This window comes from Stegostoma tigrinum, chromosome 14 (assembly GCF_030684315.1).
Source record: "Stegostoma tigrinum isolate sSteTig4 chromosome 14, sSteTig4.hap1, whole genome shotgun sequence".
Taxonomy (NCBI): Eukaryota; Metazoa; Chordata; class Chondrichthyes; order Orectolobiformes; family Stegostomatidae; genus Stegostoma; species Stegostoma tigrinum.
Window position 1 is genome coordinate 47934749 of NC_081367.1, and position 21457 is coordinate 47956205.

Consider the following 21457-nt stretch of genomic DNA (forward strand, 5'->3'; position numbering starts at 1 on the left):
AATCTCGCATGCTAGGAGAGAAACAACTACCATTAACTCTATCTGTACCACTGTTTCTTTTACAATCTTCTACAAGGCCATGGATGGATTAAAGATGTAAATCATCAATAACAAAGGAATGGAAATGTGCCAATTTGAAAATCAACTGTTTACCCTTTTCTGCAAGCTAGCATAAGAGATCTGAAACTACAAAGGAAGACGCATGTTGAGCCTCATCTTCATTAAACAGGGAGAAGGACTTCCTTCATCTGCAGCCTCTCCCACCCATTTAATGCCAAGAATGTGAACAGAAGAACTGATTGCAAATAATAGCTTCAATTCCTAGTTTAAATTCTGAATTGAATGTTTGTAAATCATGGCTATATGTTTCATAATTAATCAACTTTGAGGGCAGTTAAATGTTATTTTAATTTTGTCAGGAAATCATGCTGCTGAAGTTGAAAATTAAACTGTTGGAAGGCATTGTGACTTCATCCCACCTTCAGCCACCAGTCTTTTCCTCACATCTGTGATCCCTCATGACTATATTGTGATCTAGAAGCAGACCATTAACCATTTTTGTTTAAAAAGGACAGACTTTTAGATCCGGTTACTTAGTAACAGTAATGTCACAAGATTCCACAATTTTGATAGCTTACATTCTAAAATTCAGAATTAGCATGAGGTAAATATAAGTAACTGGCATGATTGAAATACGTGCAAAGTAGATCAAACAGCAGATGCAATGAAGACAGAAGTCATGGATTTCTAAGCAAACTTTCCCCTCCCCCACCCAACCACCCCCCCCTCCCCCATAGCTTAGCTGTCCTGTGGTTTACCAAATCTCATGAGAAATATGTCTCTTACAAAAGATTTTCAACTGTTCCATTTTGAAAAGCTAGTCTTGAAAATCTCTTAAAAAACTCTCTGTCATGGACTGCCTCAATGTCTGCTTCTGCCTTGGTAGTCTGTTTCTTTTCCAGTGGCTGCATAATCCTGGATTTTTGAGGCTCCACTCCTACAACAACTTATGGCACAACTCCGTTACAGGCAGCTAGTTTCACAGAGCATTTTTGAACTCCAATATTTCTCAGCTACATCAGGCAACTACTGCTTCTGGGCTTCCCCCATTCTCAGCATTACTGAACCATCAGTGGGGTGATAGTTCTCAGTCCATCTGAGCCATCAATTCTCCGGGCAACTTCCATTGCTCTTCATAGCTGTAACTCCAACTCATAACTGCACCTACTTGCTCCCATGGCTTCTGTGAGCCTTAACTATTTAGAACATGCTACAGCAGCATCAATTTACTTAAAGAACCTCTTCCCCGTTCCTCTGCACCTGACTGCACACCATGGCGTCCCATTTCGTGCCCTTTCTGGTCTTACGGTCCCTTTTCGTGCCTGTCTCCATTGCAAAGGCAGGTTGTTCCCTTTTACAGCTGAAGGAACTGGCCTTTTAAAAAGAACAAACTGGAGGAGTTTGTGCAGTCTGCATTGCTGCTGTGTCAGAATTGATGGCTGATTAGGAAATGGAGCTCTCATTGGACCTCAAAACGGGGAAAGTTTGCTTTTTGTAACAAAGTTCAATCAATGTCGAGATTCTATCTTCTCAAGCAAAGTTTCACCTATTCAAACATAGTGCTCTAAATAAGGTTCATGACTTTGGGTCCCAAAGTCCTTCATTTTCACATGTGTCATGGTATTTTTGGAAACCGGTTGGTGGGGAGGGGAACATTTGTGTGAGCCTTTTGCAGTTTCTCTTTTCTCTGTTAAAATATCCTGAGACAAGTGTTTCTTTTTGCTGCAATCAGAACCATGGCCAGCAATTGCTGAGACAGTTGTTGCTTGTAGTTTGGCAGTTCTCAATAACCAGCTTGGTTTTTTAACCCCTCAAAACTGTTGCTGCTGCACTTGTAAATCACCAACAATTTTCCATAAAAACTCTTGCCACAACTTTCATAGCAGAATTATATTTAAATCTTATTTACCACATTCTTAGGTTTCTTGTCTTTCTTGAGATTGCCAAACCATTTTAATTATTACTGGCCTAGTGCCTGGCTATCATGTGTGGCTTCTTTTAGCCTAAATCTTGTTAAGCAGCAGGTACTACCTGTTTGGTGAGGCCCAATCTGAAATTTGGTAGACAAAGCAAATGCGTGGAATTCTGTACTATTTAACTTGTTTTGTTTAAGATGGATACCAAGAACAGTGTCTACAACAAGTTTTTTTTAATCTTGTTGGAGTTAGTATGAGGATTATGGACCAACTTGCTGTGTAAACTTTGAAATGTGATTAAAGAAGCATTACTTAACTGCCTGATGGTAAAATCTTTACATATAATACCAGGAGAGCCTGGGTTTATCTCTATCCTACATTCTAATGTTACATTTTCGGCTATTTTTAGGTAAACAAAAATAGCATGAACAATTCCTTAAAGAAACCTCAAGAAAAAGGCCAGACTGGATCTGTGAAGAAAGAAAGAAAAACAAATAAGGCAGCAGGTGAGTTCATAATAGAAGTTATAGTGCCATTAGATTTCCCATGAATCCCATTAACATTGAAATGTAGAAAAATGTCCCAGGATGCTTCATAGAATGTAATATCAAACCAAAAGATGTCAACCAAAGGTAAGAGAGCTCAGCAGGGATGATCCAAAACTTGTTCAGAAATTGGTCTTGAGCAGAGCCTTACAAGAGGAAAGTAGACCGGCAATGGTGAGGATATAGTGTTTAAGCGTATTCTTCAACTAAAAACAATTTTAAAGTGCTAATGACTTGATCAAACTAACCATTTCAAGATTCTCAAACACAGTATCTAAAACCCATTTCAGATCTTTTTGTTCTCGGTATACACTGACATTTTGAAGATGTAACAGATAATACTTGCATTTGAAAAGTTTTTATGCAAAATTATCTTGAGGGTTTCAAAAGTGAATTAGTTTTGGAACACGGTGACAGGTAGATGGACATAATACATTCCATGGCTATACAGTCTGTCACGACTTGGTCAGATCAGCGGAGCTACATTGCCCAGGACATGTGAAGAATGTCCTGTTTCTCATCAAGTAGGAGGGGAGGAGGGGAGTCTTTAATCTTCAACGAGACTGGGCTTTGTGTAATGTTATATTTGAAGAATAGGTCAAATACATTGTTCCCAGATATTTGCAATCAGCAGAAGTAAACCCAGGGTGTCATTGGAAAGATGTATGAACTAGGAGGGCAGAATCTTCCCAAGGACTGAATGATATGAGCATTACAGGGGAATTGTGTGAGGTCGGCATTGAGGAACTTCCAGCTACAGAGAGCCAAAATTCCCATTTTACAACTAAATGTTGAACTTTGAGATGAGATTCTTGCTAGTGAGGACGCCATTTTTACATCATCTCGCCTTGTGGTGTGTGGTTGACAAAGAAACATAGGAATGAAGAGCGGGAGTAGGTGAGTCAGCTTGTCACACCCACTCCACCATTTAACTTGATCGTGGCTGATCTTAGATCACAAGGTGTAGAGCTGGATGACCACAGCAGGCCAAGCAGCATCTTAGCAGCAGGAAAGCTGACATTTCGGGCTTGGACCCTTCCTGGTTTTAATTCCACTTTCCTACCTGCTCCCCGTTGTCCTTCATCCCACTTTTCATCAGAAACATAACTGTTTCTCTCTTCAGCCTGTTGATTGATTCTGCCTCCACTGCATGCTGGGGCAGTGAGTTCACACCCTTCTGAGAGAAATAGTTTATTTTTATCTCAGTTCTGAACCTGCCTCCTCTTACTTTATTATCTATGACCCGTTGTTTGAGACTGCCCCACAAGAGGGGAACATCTGTTCCATGCCCACCTTATCATTCCACTTTAGCATTTTATAAAACTCAATTAGATCTCTCCCCATTCTTCTGAACTCCAGTAAGTACAAGCTCAAGCTATTGAAACACTCTCTTTGTATGACACCCCTTTCATCCCTGGAGTCAACCTGGACAATGTCCACTGAACCGAACTACCACATCCTTCCTCAACTGGACACAATATTCCAGATGTGGACTCACCAACACTTTTATAAATTGTAACAACATTTCTCATTCTCACACCTGCTGGATAGAAACTAGATGACTGTGAAAATTGCCAGCTTACTACTTGTTTCTTCAGATCTTGATCTATCACCAACATATCAGGCATGGCCCTTGAGCAGCAAAACATTCCCGTATATACCCACCCGCCCGCATACCACCCCCCTCAACAACCACCAACACCCCTCCCTCCCCCACCCGTCAAAAAAAACTGTGCTGGACAGCAGTAGACTGCCAGCATTTGACCGGGTGTACGTCTCAGCTGTAAAAATGGTGCCGGCTCCATGAACCTTGGGAGATCTTAACAAAGGCCAGTGTTTCACCTCATGGCGAATGATGACTGGGGGCACTATAGGGGCATAGTACATATAATTTGGCGAGTTTGTGAAGAAAACCTACAAGGACTCACAGAGACAAATGTGCAACTTACCAAAATTCACTTAGCTCGCTTCTGATAAGATTCAACCCATAGTGTTTTATATTGAGAATGTTGAGAATGTTTATGTTGAGAATATTGTGCATGAGGCCAGTTGGGAATACAAGTCTTTGCACTTGATCAACAACAAAATTTTTGTATGAAGCTGTCTTTCATAGATTTTTATTCTACAGGTTATTGGTTTTTATCTTGTGCATTAATGTGATCTTCTTTGACTTTGGAAGGCAGTAGAGAGGACATTTCACTCAACTTACATACAGTACAAAGTAATGTAAACCAGTTTTCTAAACCCATGAATTGATAATTAATCATAAACAGCAAAATACACAATTGCGAGAGTTACAGGTTACTGTAATGTTAAATTTCACAAGACAATTTGTCTCGTGCCTAGAATCTGTCTCTCCAGCTTAAGTATCTATCCTAAATTCATATTGTACAATCTTATGAACTATATTATATAATCTTAAATCAGCCTGAGAAATAAATTTCCCATACCAGAATGGAAGAAATTTAAGTATCTATTGCAATAGATATTAAAAATGAAGTTCACATATCATAGTTAGAAATGTTTCAATTTGGTTTCAGGTACTATCATGTTAATAGTTTTGTTCCCAATTAATCTGTTAGGATTAACTGTTGTTTAAAATATGATTACAATAATGGATGTGTGAGAATCTGCAAGACTTCAAATTTTAATTAGCAAAAGATTTTTTTTTGTCTTCTTGATTGGCAGTATTTTCACAAAGAATATATATTTTATGCATGCTATAAAGCTACTTTATAGACTCACAGAAAATAGGTGCAGGAGTTGGCCATTCAACCTTTCGAGCTTGTACCACCATTCAATATGATCACAGCTGATCATGCATAAATTGAGAATATATTAGTTCTCTGTTTAATCGTGGATAATTTATATTTTTCCTTTTATTCTGTTTCTAGATCAGCTTATACAAGCAGAGGATAAAGGGAAGGGTTCTGTACCATGGTCTGTGTACGGTGTATACATCCAGGCAGCAGGCGGCCCTCTTGTATTTTTCCTTGTGATGCTTCTTTTTGTCCTGAATGTAGGGAGCGTTGCTTTTAACAACTGGTGGCTTAGTTACTGGATCAATGCAGGCAGTGGGGTAAGAAGTAGGACTGCTTTACTGATTTCTTAAAAAATATATGTTATGAAAAGCAATAAACTGAAATTAATGAGATCATATCCATCTTGAGTGACATTAGCTCAACATCACAAAAACAGGTTTTCTAGTTATTATCACATTGCTGTTTGTGCAAGATGGCTGTGTGCAGACTATCTGTCATATTTCTTACAGTACAACAGGGATTATATTTCAGAAGTACAGCAAACATTTTATTTACCAGCACTAATACAACCAAGAGTATGGCAGTTGATGAAACACTCCAGTTAAACAAGACGGCCATATATCAATGTAAAAACACACACAAAGTAATGCAAACATAATGCAGGAGGTATGCACATCACTTTTATTTACAGCATAATTTACTTAAATAATAATACAATTTTGCCTTTAATAAAATTTACTGGCAGAGAGCCTTCTGGTAGCAATCTCAACTATACAACTCTAATATTGTGTTGATCGCTATAATACAGTAATCTTCTGGTATTTCAGATATCTCAGTTTTGTCAGTTTACTGAGAGTGCTGGCTCATAAGGTGCTAGTTAAAATAACGTTTGCTGTATGTAATTAACTTCTGGGCGCTTTGAGCCATCCAGTGGTGATAAATGCAAGTCCCTTCAGTTTTTATTAAAATTTTATTCGTGCCTCAACATGTTCAATTAAGTTTTTCTTCCAGTGATAAACTCTTCAATTTCTACATGCAAATCGTAGCTTGTCCCAGGTTAAGGGAAAAATTCCATTGTTTTATTGTCTCCCCAGAATCTTCCTGTGTAGTCACCAGGTACCAGTCCTCAGCATGTATAAGATCACTACATGGTACTATTCTTTGTTGCTTACAATGGGAAAAAGAAAGTTTATCCTGTTGCTAACATGTTTTCACCATTTGATTCTTCAATATTAAAATGGATAAAAAGATTTTTGAAAAGTTAGTGAAACTTGGTCAAAGATTTGCAAAAGTGCTTATGGATTTATGCTGGGAGATGGTGGTGGACTGCTAATATTGCGGTATAAATAGCTAGAAGCTACATGAAGCCAGGTTATAGTCCAACAGTTTATTTGAAATCATAAGGTTTCAGAGCACTGCTCCTTTGTTTCTTCGCCTGACAAAGGAGCAGCACTCTGAAAACTTGTGATTTCAGATAAACCAGTTGGAGTACAAATCTGGTATCATGTGACCTCAGTCTTTGTCCACCTCGGTCCAACACCAGCACCTCCACATCTTGTATAAATCGTGCAGAGGTCAAGCTCTGGGTATGCAGGTTCAGATCAAATGTAGGTACTTTCAAAAAGGTAATTTGGCAGCTAATGTTATACATATCAATCTCCTAAAAGCAATGGTGAATTAATGGGATTATAGATAATGGGAATTGCAGATGCTGGAGAATTCCAAGATAATAAAATGTGAGGCTGGATGAACACAGCAGGCCAAGCAGCATCTCAGGAGCACAAAAGCTGACGTTTCGGGCCTAGACCCTTCATCAGACGGGTCTAGGCCCGAAACGTCAGCTTTTGTGCTCCTGAGATGCTGCTTGGCCTGCTGTGTTCATCCAGCCTCACATTTTATTATCTTTAAATTACCAGATTATTTGTTCTAAGTAGTGTTGAAGGATAAATGTTACTTAAGACATAGAGAGAACACCCATTTTCTTCTTCAGTTGTAACATAAGACTAATGATGGTAATAAATTTGATAACAATTTCTCACAGTAGATTAAAAGCTATGGAAATTTTGATAAATAACCAAACTAATTCTATGTCAACATTCAAATATATTCATTCATACTTCTGAATGTTGAAAGCAGTCAACTCCGTGTTGCTACTTCTAGCCAGATTCACCAACTAGTGTTTTGAGAACCAAGGAGCATGGATTTGCAAGAGACCATTTGGCTAACGAGCTATGCTGTTCACATACTGGATATGATATGATCCCTGTTATGGACTCCGTCTCATCAACTTAATTAAATGGTGTTGAGGTGGAACCTAGTATTTGATTAGCTTTATTTCTAATAAAACTTTTCAGGGAATCATCAATAATTTTTTAAAAAATTAATGAATGTTGCCTCATTGTGCCAACTTTTGAAAGTTTTTGTAGTATTTGTTTCCAGTATTTTTTCTGGTCGTGCTTTCCAGGTAAACAGCTGTCTTGAGGATTGGGGAGGAATCGAGAAATTATCCTGATTTCTCATTTTCCTCTCTCATTCTGTTGATCATTATTTCAAATCTGTCATATTTCATTACTGGCCCAGTCATTAGTAGACAAAGTTTTTCGCTATGTCATCTGTGGCTCTGTTAGTAGCAAATATCTCTGACTCTCAAAGTTCCTGATCCAATAACCAGGGATGACGGTCTCCAGTGCAAAACTGAGGGAGTAGAATAGGTGCAGTGATGTTATGTATGGTGTGTTAGCTAATCCTTACTGTCAATTTTTTTTGTGATGTTGATTATTTCATTGCTGATTCTGGGCTGTTGCTGAACATACTTGACTGCCGTCTTCCTCACAATGCAATTGTGACTACACTTAAAAGTGCTTCATTCACAGTACAGTGTTTTGAAATGGCTGGCAATTACAGAAAATGCTTTATAAATGCAAGTTTTTCTTTCTTCCTTCACTTGCTCAATTTTCTATTAGGTCTCATCTTAATTTCAGCTGAAAGGAAAACAGTTCTGTTACTGCCAACCTCACTACATAGCTGATGTCCCTTGTACCCTGATAAATCTTTTCTGCTCCCTGTCCAGAGTTTGGACATCTTCACTAAAGTACTGTTTACATAATTTTATATAATTCTCCTGCTATAGCATTAACAGTGATTTGGAAATGTTCATTGTGTGTTCCATGCCACTTTTTTCAAAGCCAAGTCTTCCATTAACTTCCTAAGCTACATTATCAACCTGCTCTGCTACCTTCAAAGATTTGTAAATTTGCACTGCTCAAATACCTCTGCTCTTGCATGCAACCATCCTGCTTCCAAAATAGCACCATTTACATTAAACTGCCTTTTCATTGTTTTTCCTCCCAACACAATTCACTTCTCATTTATCCACATTAAATTTGGCCTGTCAATTCCACAAGGCTGCTAGTATGTTCCTAAAGCCTCCAACTGTCTTACTGCCTATTTACTACGTTTCCAAGTTTTGTATCATCCAGAAACTTCACAGTTATACCCACATTTAGTTCATTAAGAAAGAAAGCAACAGTAGGAGTAAAACCTAAGGGGAGAGAACCTATGGAGTAGTGATGGCATCCCTACCTCTAGGCCAGAATGTCTGAGTTCAACTCCTGCCTGCTGAGGAGCTGTCTCGAAACAAACCCAACAAGTTGATTAGAAATTATTTTACAAATCTGGGGGCAAAAAAGTGTGCAGGAGTCTTGTGGTGGAGTGGTGGTGTCCCTACCTCAAGATGTGATAGCATTTGAAGTGTGTCACAGCATCCAAATAGATTAATAAAAGAAATGCGTTTTCTTACGAGGGTGACACTTATGCATATCTCCCTCCATTCAGAAAGACATCTATTCATCGCTACATTCTGCCTTCCAATACATACTTGATTAAAAACCCAAATTACTGCATTCCGTCATCACTGTATGCTTCTGTTTTTACAATGTCTTATGCGGTGCTTTATCAAATGCCTTTTGAAAGCCCACATACATGTCCACAGGACTATTTCCATCATACCTTCACATCGACTGCCCCATACCAATTGAGAACACTGACTTTATTCTCTCTCTCAATCATCCTGAAGTTGTACAACTACTAATTGTATGGTCTATTTAAAAAAATATAGAATAATCTATTAATATACTACTGTATGACTTGCAACCTGTCCAGTCGTGATCATTTTGTGTAGTTATTTTAAATTGCAGCAACCTGATGATCAAATAGTACATACAACTCGACATATATTCATTTTGTCTAAGTTATGGAGTTCAGTCCAACAAGAAATTATTCTATTGTTCTTAATGGGTTTTCAAAATTCTGATGGATGTTTGCATTTTATTTCAGAATATATCTGCAGCTTTGGAGAATGAAACATATGTGAGTTACAACATGAAGGACAATCCACATATGCATTACTATGCAGGGATCTATGCACTGTCAATGGCAGTAATGCTAATTATAAAGGGAGTCCGTGGTGTTGTATTTGTTAAGGTATAGTAGAATTAAGTAACAACTTTAAGGAGGTGTTCAGCTCACTGCAATTCTTTTTAATATAGATAACTTGCATTCAACCTTATTTTGCTCAAGATTGAGTACTTAAGGTACAGCCAAGGATACTGTATAGCAAGCAGTGAGATTGTCTTTGGATGAAGGTTACTCTTCACTTTGAATACTGTAGTCACAATCATTTGTGCTGTCTTAATTAAGTACTGTGCTAACGGAGGTAAAAAGAACATTGCCATTCTTTAATGAATTCCAATTTTGTGTGGATTTTCTGATTAATAGTGACATAAATGGTTTCCCAAGTTGAGGGGTTATCTCATGGTAAGTATTTTCACTATACCAGACAATTAACACTTTAGTTGTTGTTGCAAGTATTATTTGTATTTTTTATTTTGTTACACTTGCCACCACAACTGCAGGAGGCACATTCACCGCCTGTGCAATCACAGTGCATGTGACATATCTGCTTGCATCAAAAAACAGAATTCATATACTTTAAAATAAAGTTACATTCTGGGATTGGATATTCATGCAATCCTAGTCAGAATACTTGATTTCCTTGCTTCCAGTCCCTTACTGCCTCTCTCCTGCTCATTGCCCTGCATCGTTGCTGGTTTTAATTCCTGTGAGTGAGGAAAGAAAGCACTGAGGAGTCAGAAATTTGGTGACCAATGAGGTAGGAAGCGGTATGACAAGCTGTGTAATGACTGGAGCGCTGAGTGGAGCAGCAAGGAGGGTGGTGAGGTGAGCACGACTGGTACCTCGAGCTGGCAGTGTCGGGGTTGGTGACTGGAACACTGCATGCAAGGGCAAGCATTCTTCTAGAGCTCAATCATCAACGGCACTGCGCATGTGCCTGTGGACAGAGTAGGCACTGACATCCACATCTGGGGACAAGTCGACGTCAGTGGTTCAGACTCCTTGTCCTACTGCTTCTGATTCCTTGTGTTATGGAATATTTGAACAGGATATTTTATGTTGATTTTGTTAACTGTGTTTGCATCTGATGTTGGACTTCAGAGCCTATGGGGCCTACGGGTTCACTAATGCCTGACAAGGACTTATCTCTCTTTGACCAGGTGCCCCATATTAGAACCCCATATAGGGCTCCTTCTCTATCCACCTTCGGTCCGCTTTCCCCTCTCTCCCTATTTATTTCAGAACCCTCGCCCCATCCCCCTCTCTGATGCAAGGTCTAGGCCCGAAACGTCAGCTTTTGTGCTCCTAAGATGCTGCTTGGCCTGCTGTGTTCATCCAGCTTCTCACTTTGTTATCATTGATATAGTGAATAGCCAGAGACTTTTTCCCAGGGCAGAAATGGCTATCGTGAGTGGGCATAATTTTAAGGTGATTGGAGGAAGGTATAGGGGACATGTCAGAGGTAGGTTCTTTACATAAAGATTGGAGGGTGCATGGAATACACTGCCAGCAGTGGCAATGGAGTCAGATACTTTAGAGACTTTTAAGCGACTCTTGGATAGGCACATGGATGTTAGTATAATGTGTGGTATGCAGGGTAGTTTGAACTTGGAGTAAGATAATAGGTTGGCATAACATCATGGGCCACAGGGCCTGTACTGTGCTGTACTGGTCTCAGTTCTGTGTAGTCCACGATTTGACTTTTTTTCACTGTCCTGAACCTCTGCTGTCTTGAAGGAATAAAAAGAACAAGCTTGTTTGGTGTAAATGAATATTTACAGTTTTCCATTATTTATTTGCACCTAAATGAGCATCACTGTAATGCCTAACTTTGTGAAAGAAATTTTATTTTGAGAATCTCAGACTCTTCATTCAAAACTTTATGTATACTTCCTTTTGAACTTCTTGTCTTCTGTGGATTAAGATTTCTTGTTAAAGAACATATTTCAATTTTTATCGAATGCCTTTGTGATTCGTAAGCTAAGGTAGCTCTACCTCTTTTCAAATGCATCTTCTCAATTGGTTTTTCACACTCAAAATCAGAAAATGAACTCTTGGTTAATTCTGAAGTGTGTGACGAATTTGAGAATGAAAATTTAATGACACCTCCCCATGTAAAATGTGAAATCTTTATTGTGAATAAAAATGTCCATTTAAGCATAATTTTACTCACACCCTCATAGTTTTACTTTGACATAGACACAAAAATTGCGACGTAATTCCGCATGATTTTGTTTCTGGTGTGGCATACTTAGACTCCAGACTTGAAGAGTACCCAATTAATTAGATATCCTATCACCCAGCAGTTGTTATAAACGGTTTGGATGGTGAGGCTGGAACATTTTTTGTGTTCATTTTTGTGCAAATATACACTGGATTAATTCTGTAGATATTCAGATTATTTTTCTGTTTTGGTTAGAATGAGAAAACCTTTGGTCTATCAGGTATGTCATTGCTTGTATTTCATATTATAGTTTTATGAGCTTTTCCTACAAACTTCATATAGGACTAATAACATTAAAATGAGTGAAAACTTGTATATTTAACACTTTTACGATTTCTCTAATTCTTTTGAAGGGAACACTTGGAGCCTCATCTAGGCTGCATGATGAACTCTTTCACAAGATCCTCAGGGGTCCCATGAAGTTTTTTGACACGACTCCTTCTGGCCGAATCCTTAATAGATTCTCAAAAGATATGGATGAAGGTACCTTTTTCAGCAGTATGCTGACAAATGTAATCTGAGCTATAAGATGCTAACATTCTCATAGATTTTTGTGTGTCTCAGTTAATGTTTTTCTTGATTTTTTTTTGCCTAAAGGCAGCTCTGATGCATAGTGCCCAGAGCCCTGATCTCGTCCACACCTAGGGCGAGGAGGTCGACTTCAAATCTAACACAGCCAGATTAGAAGTCTGAATCCTGTACTTTTGGCACACACATGATCCACACTGGCGATCCAACAAATTTACACTGCTACAAATGTGAGTTGCTGTGGCAACATACACTTCTCACATACCTATTGTAGCCTGGAGCTATGGACAGTGATGGTAGGGATTCCAATTTCTTTGCATCACATGGTTAACCAGGAATCTCTCCTGCTGTTTACACCTGCCATTGGTATATGTTGGAAGGATTTACAAGTTGATGCTCAATCTGTTTGGTCACATTATAAATGTCTGTTCCTTGGCCTTCTAATCCTGGAGTGGGACTTGAACCCAGATTTTCTGGGTCAGAGACAAGGAAACTACCACTGTGCCATAAGAACATCTTTACCTCCTTTGGCTGTTGTGTAATATTTTAGTTACCAAGAGGACCTCTTTGCCAGGAAATAGGCAGCTTACCAAAGTATACGTTTCCTGAATTCTGTTTTCTTTCTCTTATTCTGAAATGTGTTTCTTTCTTCTCTTTTGCTTAGTCGACACACGGCTACCTTTCCAAGCAGAGATGTTTATTCAGAACATAATCCTGGTGTTTTTCTGCATTGGTGTCATTGGTTCTGTCTTTCCATGGTTTCTTGTTGCTGTTGGCCCCCTTATCATTCTGTTCATGATTCTCAACCAGGTATCAAGGTAAGCATGAAAATATTTTTCTATGTGGCTGCCTAGTTCTTCAAAGAAAGAACTATGTGTAAATTATATTAATGCATTGGAACTGAAATGTTCGTTTGGACTATTGATGTCCATCTAAGCATAGACATTTTTGCAAACAATCATGCAATATCTTAAACAGATTATTTCTGGTACATTCATGCAAGTATTACTGCTTATGGAATACAGATCAGTTAACACTAGATAACTTCAACAATTGTACTAAAAGGAGTATTCTAAGAATGTCTTATATTTCAGCTCTTAAAAACAAAACAATTCCAAAATAAATTCAGCTGTTGGCTAAGCACAGGTGGGAATTATGTTATACAAATGAAAAGAATCAGGAGGCTAACTTCATACTTAAGTATTGAGATATATATATATATCTGGAAAAAGAACTGAAACTGCATATGTTTACTGTGGTGCCATTTGTATGCACTATATTCAATTTATTTTCACTCCGAAATTTATTAATACAATCAAGATAACCTACTTCAGCATTGGTTTAATAGTCTGGTACACAGTCGTTGGGGTCTTTATCAACATCTCCCATTCTCTGATCATCTTGAGCTCCTTCTTGATGCCAATATAGCAGCATTTTCCCAGGAACCACCATCTTTCAAAATATTTGTTTTGTGAGGGGTATTAGCTGCTTCAGTCTGAAGGCTTGTATTAATCTCTCGAGGCATTGCTGTGACTGATGAGTTTTCCACACTACCAATTACCCTCATGCCCCATTGCTTCCAATCACGGCCAGTTAACCCCATGCTATGAGTCAGCTCTGACCATATAGCTACAGTCACACAGAAGCATTTGCACAGATCCAGCTGCATCTCTGATGACCGCTTCACTTTCCTTCTTTCCTTCTTCTCTGCTCTTCAACATACTGGAGAATTGTCATCATTAGACTAGACTAAGACTTAGTTCCTTTGGTTCCAAGTAGATCTTTGGGCTGTTGTGTAATATTTTAGTTACCAGGAGGACCCCTTCTCCAAGAAATAAGCAACTGACCAATGTACATGTTTCCTGAATTCTGTTTTGTTAGAATGAGAGCAAGCCCCTTTCCATCAATCCTGATCCATCACAATGTTGTTTACCTATGTGGCAGGTGATAGCATAGTGGTATTATTGCTGGACTCTTAATCCAGAGACCTGGCTAATGTCCTGGGGATCCGGGTTTGAATCCCACCATGGCAGATGGTGGAATTTGAACTCAATAAATATTTAGAATTAAGAATCTAATGATGACCGTGAATCCACAGTTGATTGTTGGAAAAACCCATCTGGTTCACTAATGTCCTTTAGGGAAGGAAACTGCCATCCTCATCTGGTTTGGTCTGCATGTGACTGCAGACCCACAGCAATGTGGTTAACTCTTAACTGCCCTCTGGGCAATAAATACTGCCTAGCCAGCAATGCCCTCATCATGAGAATGAACAAAGAATAAAATGTACTCCAGTCTAAGTAATGTCCTGCTACTTGGTGGCCCTCCTTAAATGTACTTCAGGCCTTGTTTCTGCCCACCTGCATCTTCCATCTCCATCTAGTCGTGTCCACTCTACTGCACCTTTTACAATGTATATGTCCACAAGGCAAAGGATGTGCCCTTGCATCATCATTCATTTTTCTGCCACAATGTCCAGCAGGTATCTCTGATCAGTTCTCTGCGGTAATTCATTGTTGGTGATATTATTACTCTAAGTGATGCTCAAGATCTTACACAGGCAGTGCTGGTGAAAGACTTCCAATTTGCATGGCACCCTTGCTGTTCCTTTATATTTCTCTGTTTAAATTAGGGTTGTTAGCACTGAGGATCTGTTGAGCCACAGCTTCATGGCCGCATTGATTGTGTTCAATATCCGACCATTAATAGCCACTGGCAGTCAGATGCTGCTTTGTTGATTCTTGTACAGGCATTGATCTCTAAATTCCCTCGCCATGAGATGTTCCTCGGTAGGGATCAATGTCTGTGATGTTGTGCTGCGTAACTTTAATGGCGATAGTGGCCTTGTTGCTGTTCAATCATCATTGTCTTGGTCTTCTCTCAGCTGATGCATGGACCAGCCTTCGCATTGTTACTGTCAGAGCTATTTGGATGAAGTGCATGATTTTCTGGCCAGGAGGATGTGTTTTCTCCTAAAACTAGTTTGCTGAGGTTTTCCTTTTATTTCTTCCAAGACGATCTGATCTCTGATCCTCTATTTCCTTATTTCCAGTACCTTTCAGTACTTTATAAAAGACATAGTGGTTTTCGCTTTAATTGTTCAGTTTTCTGGTCGTTATTTAAAGGCAGCAGCTTACAGTAGATGGGGGGAGAAAATAGTTTGTTGTCTTAGTGTTTGGTTATTTCACTGTAGAGAGAGAGAGAGAGAGAGAGAGATTCTTCCTCTTTTCTTAGTCTGAAGGTTTCTCCCTCTATTGTTCAGACATAGGCAGCTTATGAGCCAGGAGCCAAGCATTATGATCATACTGATGACTCCCGGCCTCCATAACTGGTCTTGTTTGCAGAAACCAATCAGCAGTGAACCTCTGGGCAAAGCTTGTTCTACACACACACCCACAATGTTGTTGTGTCTCAAACATCCTTTGCCCACAGTTTGAACAAAGCATCAGTGTCAACACAACTCATGATATTTTCCAGTAACTTTGTTTTAAGTGTACCAGCTGCTTCATTGTCCTTAGTCTAAAGTAGCCCTTTTACCATTTTGGTCTAAAACAAAGGAAAATAAAAAACATGTGGTCTTTGTGTTCACACATCCCAACTTAAGTTGTTCATAAGTACACTGCATAGTTGAGACTAGCAGCTGCACATCACTCATCATATCCTGCCAGTCAGACTACTGACCAGCATTACTCTTTACTGTCTTCCGGTTCTCACCCAATTTTCTAACCAAGTTAATAATTTGCCTTCAATTCCTTGGGCCTTAACTTTCGCAGAGGATTTTACCAAATACTGTATAAACATCTATAGAAATAACATGCTTAGCCAGTTGCCTGTCCACCACTTTAAACACCTCTCCAGATTTGCGGGGATGACAAACCATTTTCAAACCCAAAAATAACCAAAGAATTGCAGATGCTACAAACTAGAAACAAAGGGCTCAGTGGTTAACACTGCTTCATCACAGCACCAGGGGACCAGAGTTCGATTCCACCCTTGGGCGACTGCCTGTGTGGAGTTTGCACATTCTCGCTGCATCTGTGTGGGTTTCCTCCCACAGTCCAAAGATGTGCAGGCTAGGTGACTGGCCATTCTAAATTACCCCATAGTGTTTCAGGGATGTGTCAATTAGGTGGGTTAAGGGGGGAATGAGTCTGGGTGGTATGCTCAGAGGGTCGGTGTGGATGTGTTGGGCTAAAGGGCCTGTTCCCACACTATCGAGATTCTGTCTTGTTGGAGATGGCCGTAGCCAGGTACTAGTTTTAGAAAGATTCAGAACAAGCCAGTTCAGAATATTCTCTTCATGAGAGTTATGTGTCTACAATGCTAAAAGATAGTGAACAGGTACAAAATATGATCAAAAACACAGTGGTACTCTAACATTCATCAGTGGGGTTGAAATATAAAAGGGAGGCAGTGATATTCAAGTCGCAAAGGAATGGTGTCTGACCTCATTAGAATAAACAACAAAGAACTGTGGATAATGGACATCTGGATCAACAAACAGGAAAAGGTTTAGCAGTATCTGCCGAGAGAAAATAGTCAATGTGTCGGGTCCAATGACCCTTCTTCAGAATAATACATTCTGTTAAAGATACAACATGTTAGGTAGGATATACTGGATTTGGGGTTCCATACACTTCTACCTGGTTTAATCTGGTGATAAGAGATCAAATCATAAAGACATTTTGCATCAGCATGCTCATGTTTCCCTTAAATTTAGAAGGCTGAGAGAAGATTCAAGTAGAATGGCTAAAATAAGTGATTAATTAAGGCAGATGTAGAATTGCCCATCCTTGGTTCAGAAGAGGATAGTCAGGTATTTTTTTGAACTGTTTCAATCCATTTTGTATAGATAAACCCACAATGCCGTTAGGGAGGGATTTCCAGGACGTTGACCCAGTGATACTGAAGGAATGGTAACATATTTCCAAGTCAGTGCAATGAGTAGCTTGGCAGGAAGATTACAACTGGTGGTGTTTCCAAGTATCTGCAGCTCTTGTCCTTCTGAATGGAAGTGGTTGTGGGTTTAGAAAGTTTTCCCATTTTTGTTTGCTCACCAGTGGAATTAGTATAATTTGAAATTAGATCTAAACTACGTCGGAATTAAATTTAGAAAGGTCTTTTGCATCAAGGCTGGAGAAAATTTGAATCTCTTTTCACAAAAAGGTTGTTGATGTCAGTGAACTGTAATTTTCAGGATTTAATTTAATAAATCAGAGTCGGGGAAGGGTCTTGTTCTACTTCAATTGTACTGCACTGTAAATCAAGTCTCACCATTTCCGAGGTCATTGCAAATGTTAAATACTTTATAAAAGTGCACAAAGTTCCCTAAATTACCTTTTAAACCTAGTTCTCTAGGAACTTTTATGTGCTTTCAAGAGTCACAGAGTGACTGGTTAACACTTAAAAAGTCTCTTACCTATTAGCTCAAAGCCACAGCTTACAGCATCTGATGAGGGGAAATAAACTGGCTGTCTTAGGTTTGAGATGTTTCCTATTGTAGAGGAATGGACAGTTCTTTCCTTTCCAGATGTTGAATGGCTTTTGTCCAAACATTTCTGCAGACAAGTTGTTCAGTCACCTGGGAGCCAATCACATGGTTGTTGGTTGCTTTTAAAAAGTGCAGCAATCGCTTTGTTAATCCTTGGTTTTCAAATCAGTCTTTTCCCATTTCAGTCCACAATGAAAAGTACAGTGAAATAAAAATATATGATCTTTACAATTCTGAGACACAAGGAACAATGACAGGTAAAATAACTTGAAGCATAGCTAAGGCATTATCTAATAAGAGGGAGAAGGGAATGAAAAGAGACTGAACAGATGAGAGCACAAAACATCAGGTGGATCAAGTGAAATAACTAACTGTGGATCTATCTGATCTACTCATTCCCTTTGTCATTTATATCACATCTGAATGATTTTAATTATGAACAGAAGGACTAAATAGGTAGTCATCTTCCCCTTCTTAAAATAAAAGAAAAAGAATTTTGAAAACAAATGTCTTCGAAGCAAAACAGATCTGATGGTGGGAATGTTATCGAGGACAGATGATTGCAAGCAAGATACAATAAAGCAGTTCAGTAGGTGTTTGAAAAGAGACAAATGGATGGGAGTCATAGGAAAGAGAAGGGTGCACGAAATGGGTGTTGATTTGTAATGATCAGACAAGTCCAACACAGCCTCTTTAAGATATTACCTGTAATGAATTACTTCACAAAGCTTAGTTATCCACTAGCGAGTTTTGAGAAGATTTATAGCTCAGGTTGAGTTTCTGGATGTGATTTTGCTCACTGAGCTGGAAGGTTAGTTTTCAGACGTTTCGTCACCATTCTAGGTAACATCATCAGTGAGCCTCCTATGAAGTGCTGGTGTTATGTCCCGCTTTCTATTTATCTGTTTAGGTTTCCTTGGGTTGGTGATGTCATTTCCTGTTCTTTTTCTCAAAGGATGGTAGATTGATTTGGAGCCAATGTGTTTGTTGATGGAGTTCCGGTTGGAATGCCATGCTTCTACGAATTCTCGTGTGTGTCTCTGTTTGGCTTGTCCTAGGATGGATGTGTTGTCCCAATCAAAGTGGTGTCCTTCCTCATCTGTATGTAAGGATACTAGTGATAGTGGGTCATGTCGTTTTGTGGCTAGTTGATGTTCATGTATCCTGGTGGCTAGCTTTCTGCTTGTGTGTCCAATGTAGTGTTTGTCACAGTTCTTGCAAGGTATTTTGTAGATGACATTCGTTTTGCTTGTTGTCTGTATAGGGTCTTTTACGTTCATTAGCTGCTGTTTTAGTGTGTTGGTGGGTTTGTGGGCTGCCCTGATGCCAAGAGGTCCGAGTAATCTGGCAGTCATTTCCGTTATCCATTTTCCATTTTAGTTATCTGTTGAAAACAGATAACACAATAACTTGGAAGCTTGTTTCTTGTGTGTTCTAACAGATATTTACATTTCCTATAATTGTCCCCAACTTGGTTAGTAACGGTATTTTTCCTTTGTAGCTTATTTTTTACCCATTGTCAAGGTGCAGCTTACTTTTTTTTCAGTATTTTGTTAAGACCTGATCAGAGTCATGGCAAACGTGTTGCAACTTGACAAACAAAGTTTGAACATAATTAAATCCAATATGACTTTATTAGAATTCAGACTTGAAACATTAAGTCTATTTTGATCCTTTTTATTATTATTCATTCAGGGGATGTGGGTGCCACTAGCCAGCCAGCTTTTATTGCCTGATGCTAGTTGTCCTTGAGAAGGTAGTAGTGAGCTGTCTTTTTGAATCACTGTGCCATTAGGATGGAATTCCAGCTCTCCACAGGTCTGCTGAGTTTCTCCAGCAGTTTTTTCTTTTTTAATTCAAATTTCCAGCATCTGCAGTAATTGACGTTTATTCTACATTATAATAGTTCAGTTGAATAATTCTCCATTTTATAGTGGGACATAAATTCCTGTATTCCATAAGACCATAAGACATAGGAGTGGAAGTAAGGCCATTCGACCCATCAAGTCCACTCCGCCATTTAAATCATGGCCGATGAGCATTTCATCTCCATTTCCCTGCACTCTCCCCGTAGCCCTTGATTCCTTGTGAGAACAAGAATTTGTCTATCTCTCCCTTGAAGGCATCTAATGTCCCGGCCTCCACTGCACTCTGTGGCAATGAATTCCACAAACCCACCGCTCTCTGGCTGACGAAATGTCGTCTCATTTCCGTTTTAAATTTACCCCCTCTAATTTTAAGGCTGTGCCCACGGGTCCTAGTCTCCCCGCCTGATGGAAACAACCTAGTGTCCACCCCAATATTCATTGCTTATTGAGATTATTTTTCATATTTCATAGAGAGTATGTTTATAAAATTTCAGCGAAAGCATGTGATCTAAACTTCCTGATTGAAAGAGGAAATTGAAAGGAAGTTGAAGAATGTTGCATTTTCCCTGCAGTGCACCCAATGTGCAGTCATATGGCCTTTGCTGGCTCTCCTTTTTTCACCAGACCACACCCTACCGTTCATCGTGTACCAACACCTTTGGTCTAAAAGAATTTGCGAAAAGGACAAAGATTTTCAAAAAAAGTCAAGAGGACAAAAACTGAAATGAGAGAAGGGTCTGAAACAGGGAGGAGAAAGTGATTGGAAGACAGAAACTTGAGACCATATTTCCCAATGTGACTTCACAACACTACAGATGGTTGACTGGCTATAAAAATGTTACGACTGCACATAATTCCTTATCTTTGATTATTAATTTATACATTCATTTTTATGTTAGAACTGCTTTTGTATGCTTAATTGTCTCTGGACTCTCCTGCCAATGGAAATGCTACAGTACCACAACATATAGGAAGGAGGGTGAAATTACAGCACGGCCAGATTACATGGGCAGATTGTTATGAATCTGAAATTGTTGAAGGGAAAAGTTGGTACTAAATAAGATTTGAGATTAAGGATAGAATATATTATTTCAAAATGGAGCCTTAATATTATTTAATTTCAAGATTATACATGGTCTTGATTGGTTGTGTATAATGCCATCTCTGCAGGATTTTTATTAGAGAACTGAAACGTTTGGACAACATCACTCAGTCTCCTTTTCTGTCACATATCACATCAAGTATCCAGGGACTAACCACAATCCATGCTTACAACAAAGCTACAGAGTACCGACACAGGTTAGTACTACACACCAATACACTTGGATATGAAAAGGAAATAGTCCATCATCCAGTAGACAACTTTGCAATGTGTTACTCATAATTGCAAATTTCTGTCACACCTTGTTTTTGAAGTATTATATAGATAACAAATCCAACAAGTTCCATTGCAGCAGAAAATAATTTCTAATTGAATTCAAGGATTTTGCTTTAAAAAGCTAAGTTTATTTAAAAAATGGTTTCACCGTAAATGAATCAGAAATCTTGCTACAAACCAGAAGAAGACACACCGGTTGTGTTCAACATATTTCCTCCATTGTAAGTAATCTGAGGTTGAAAGTTTAATTTGTATGCCATATCAGTTTCTAA

General features: G+C 38.9%; 1 protein-coding gene across 5 annotated transcripts in view; it reads left to right on the forward strand.

The window, feature by feature from the left end:
* Nucleotides 1–21457, forward strand: part of abcc5 (ATP-binding cassette, sub-family C (CFTR/MRP), member 5) — a 121544-nt gene that overhangs the window by 64538 nt on the left and 35549 nt on the right. For all 5 annotated transcript variants that reach the window (XM_048541923.2, XM_059651123.1, XM_048541924.2 and 2 more), the window contains 6 exons: nucleotides 2386–2482; nucleotides 5416–5600; nucleotides 9619–9765; nucleotides 12274–12403; nucleotides 13113–13266; nucleotides 20978–21106. In XM_048541923.2, coding sequence (XP_048397880.1) covers nucleotides 2386–2482; nucleotides 5416–5600; nucleotides 9619–9765; nucleotides 12274–12403; nucleotides 13113–13266; nucleotides 20978–21106 — 842 coding nt within the window. The remainder of the gene's footprint in view (nucleotides 1–2385; nucleotides 2483–5415; nucleotides 5601–9618; nucleotides 9766–12273; nucleotides 12404–13112; nucleotides 13267–20977; nucleotides 21107–21457) is intronic.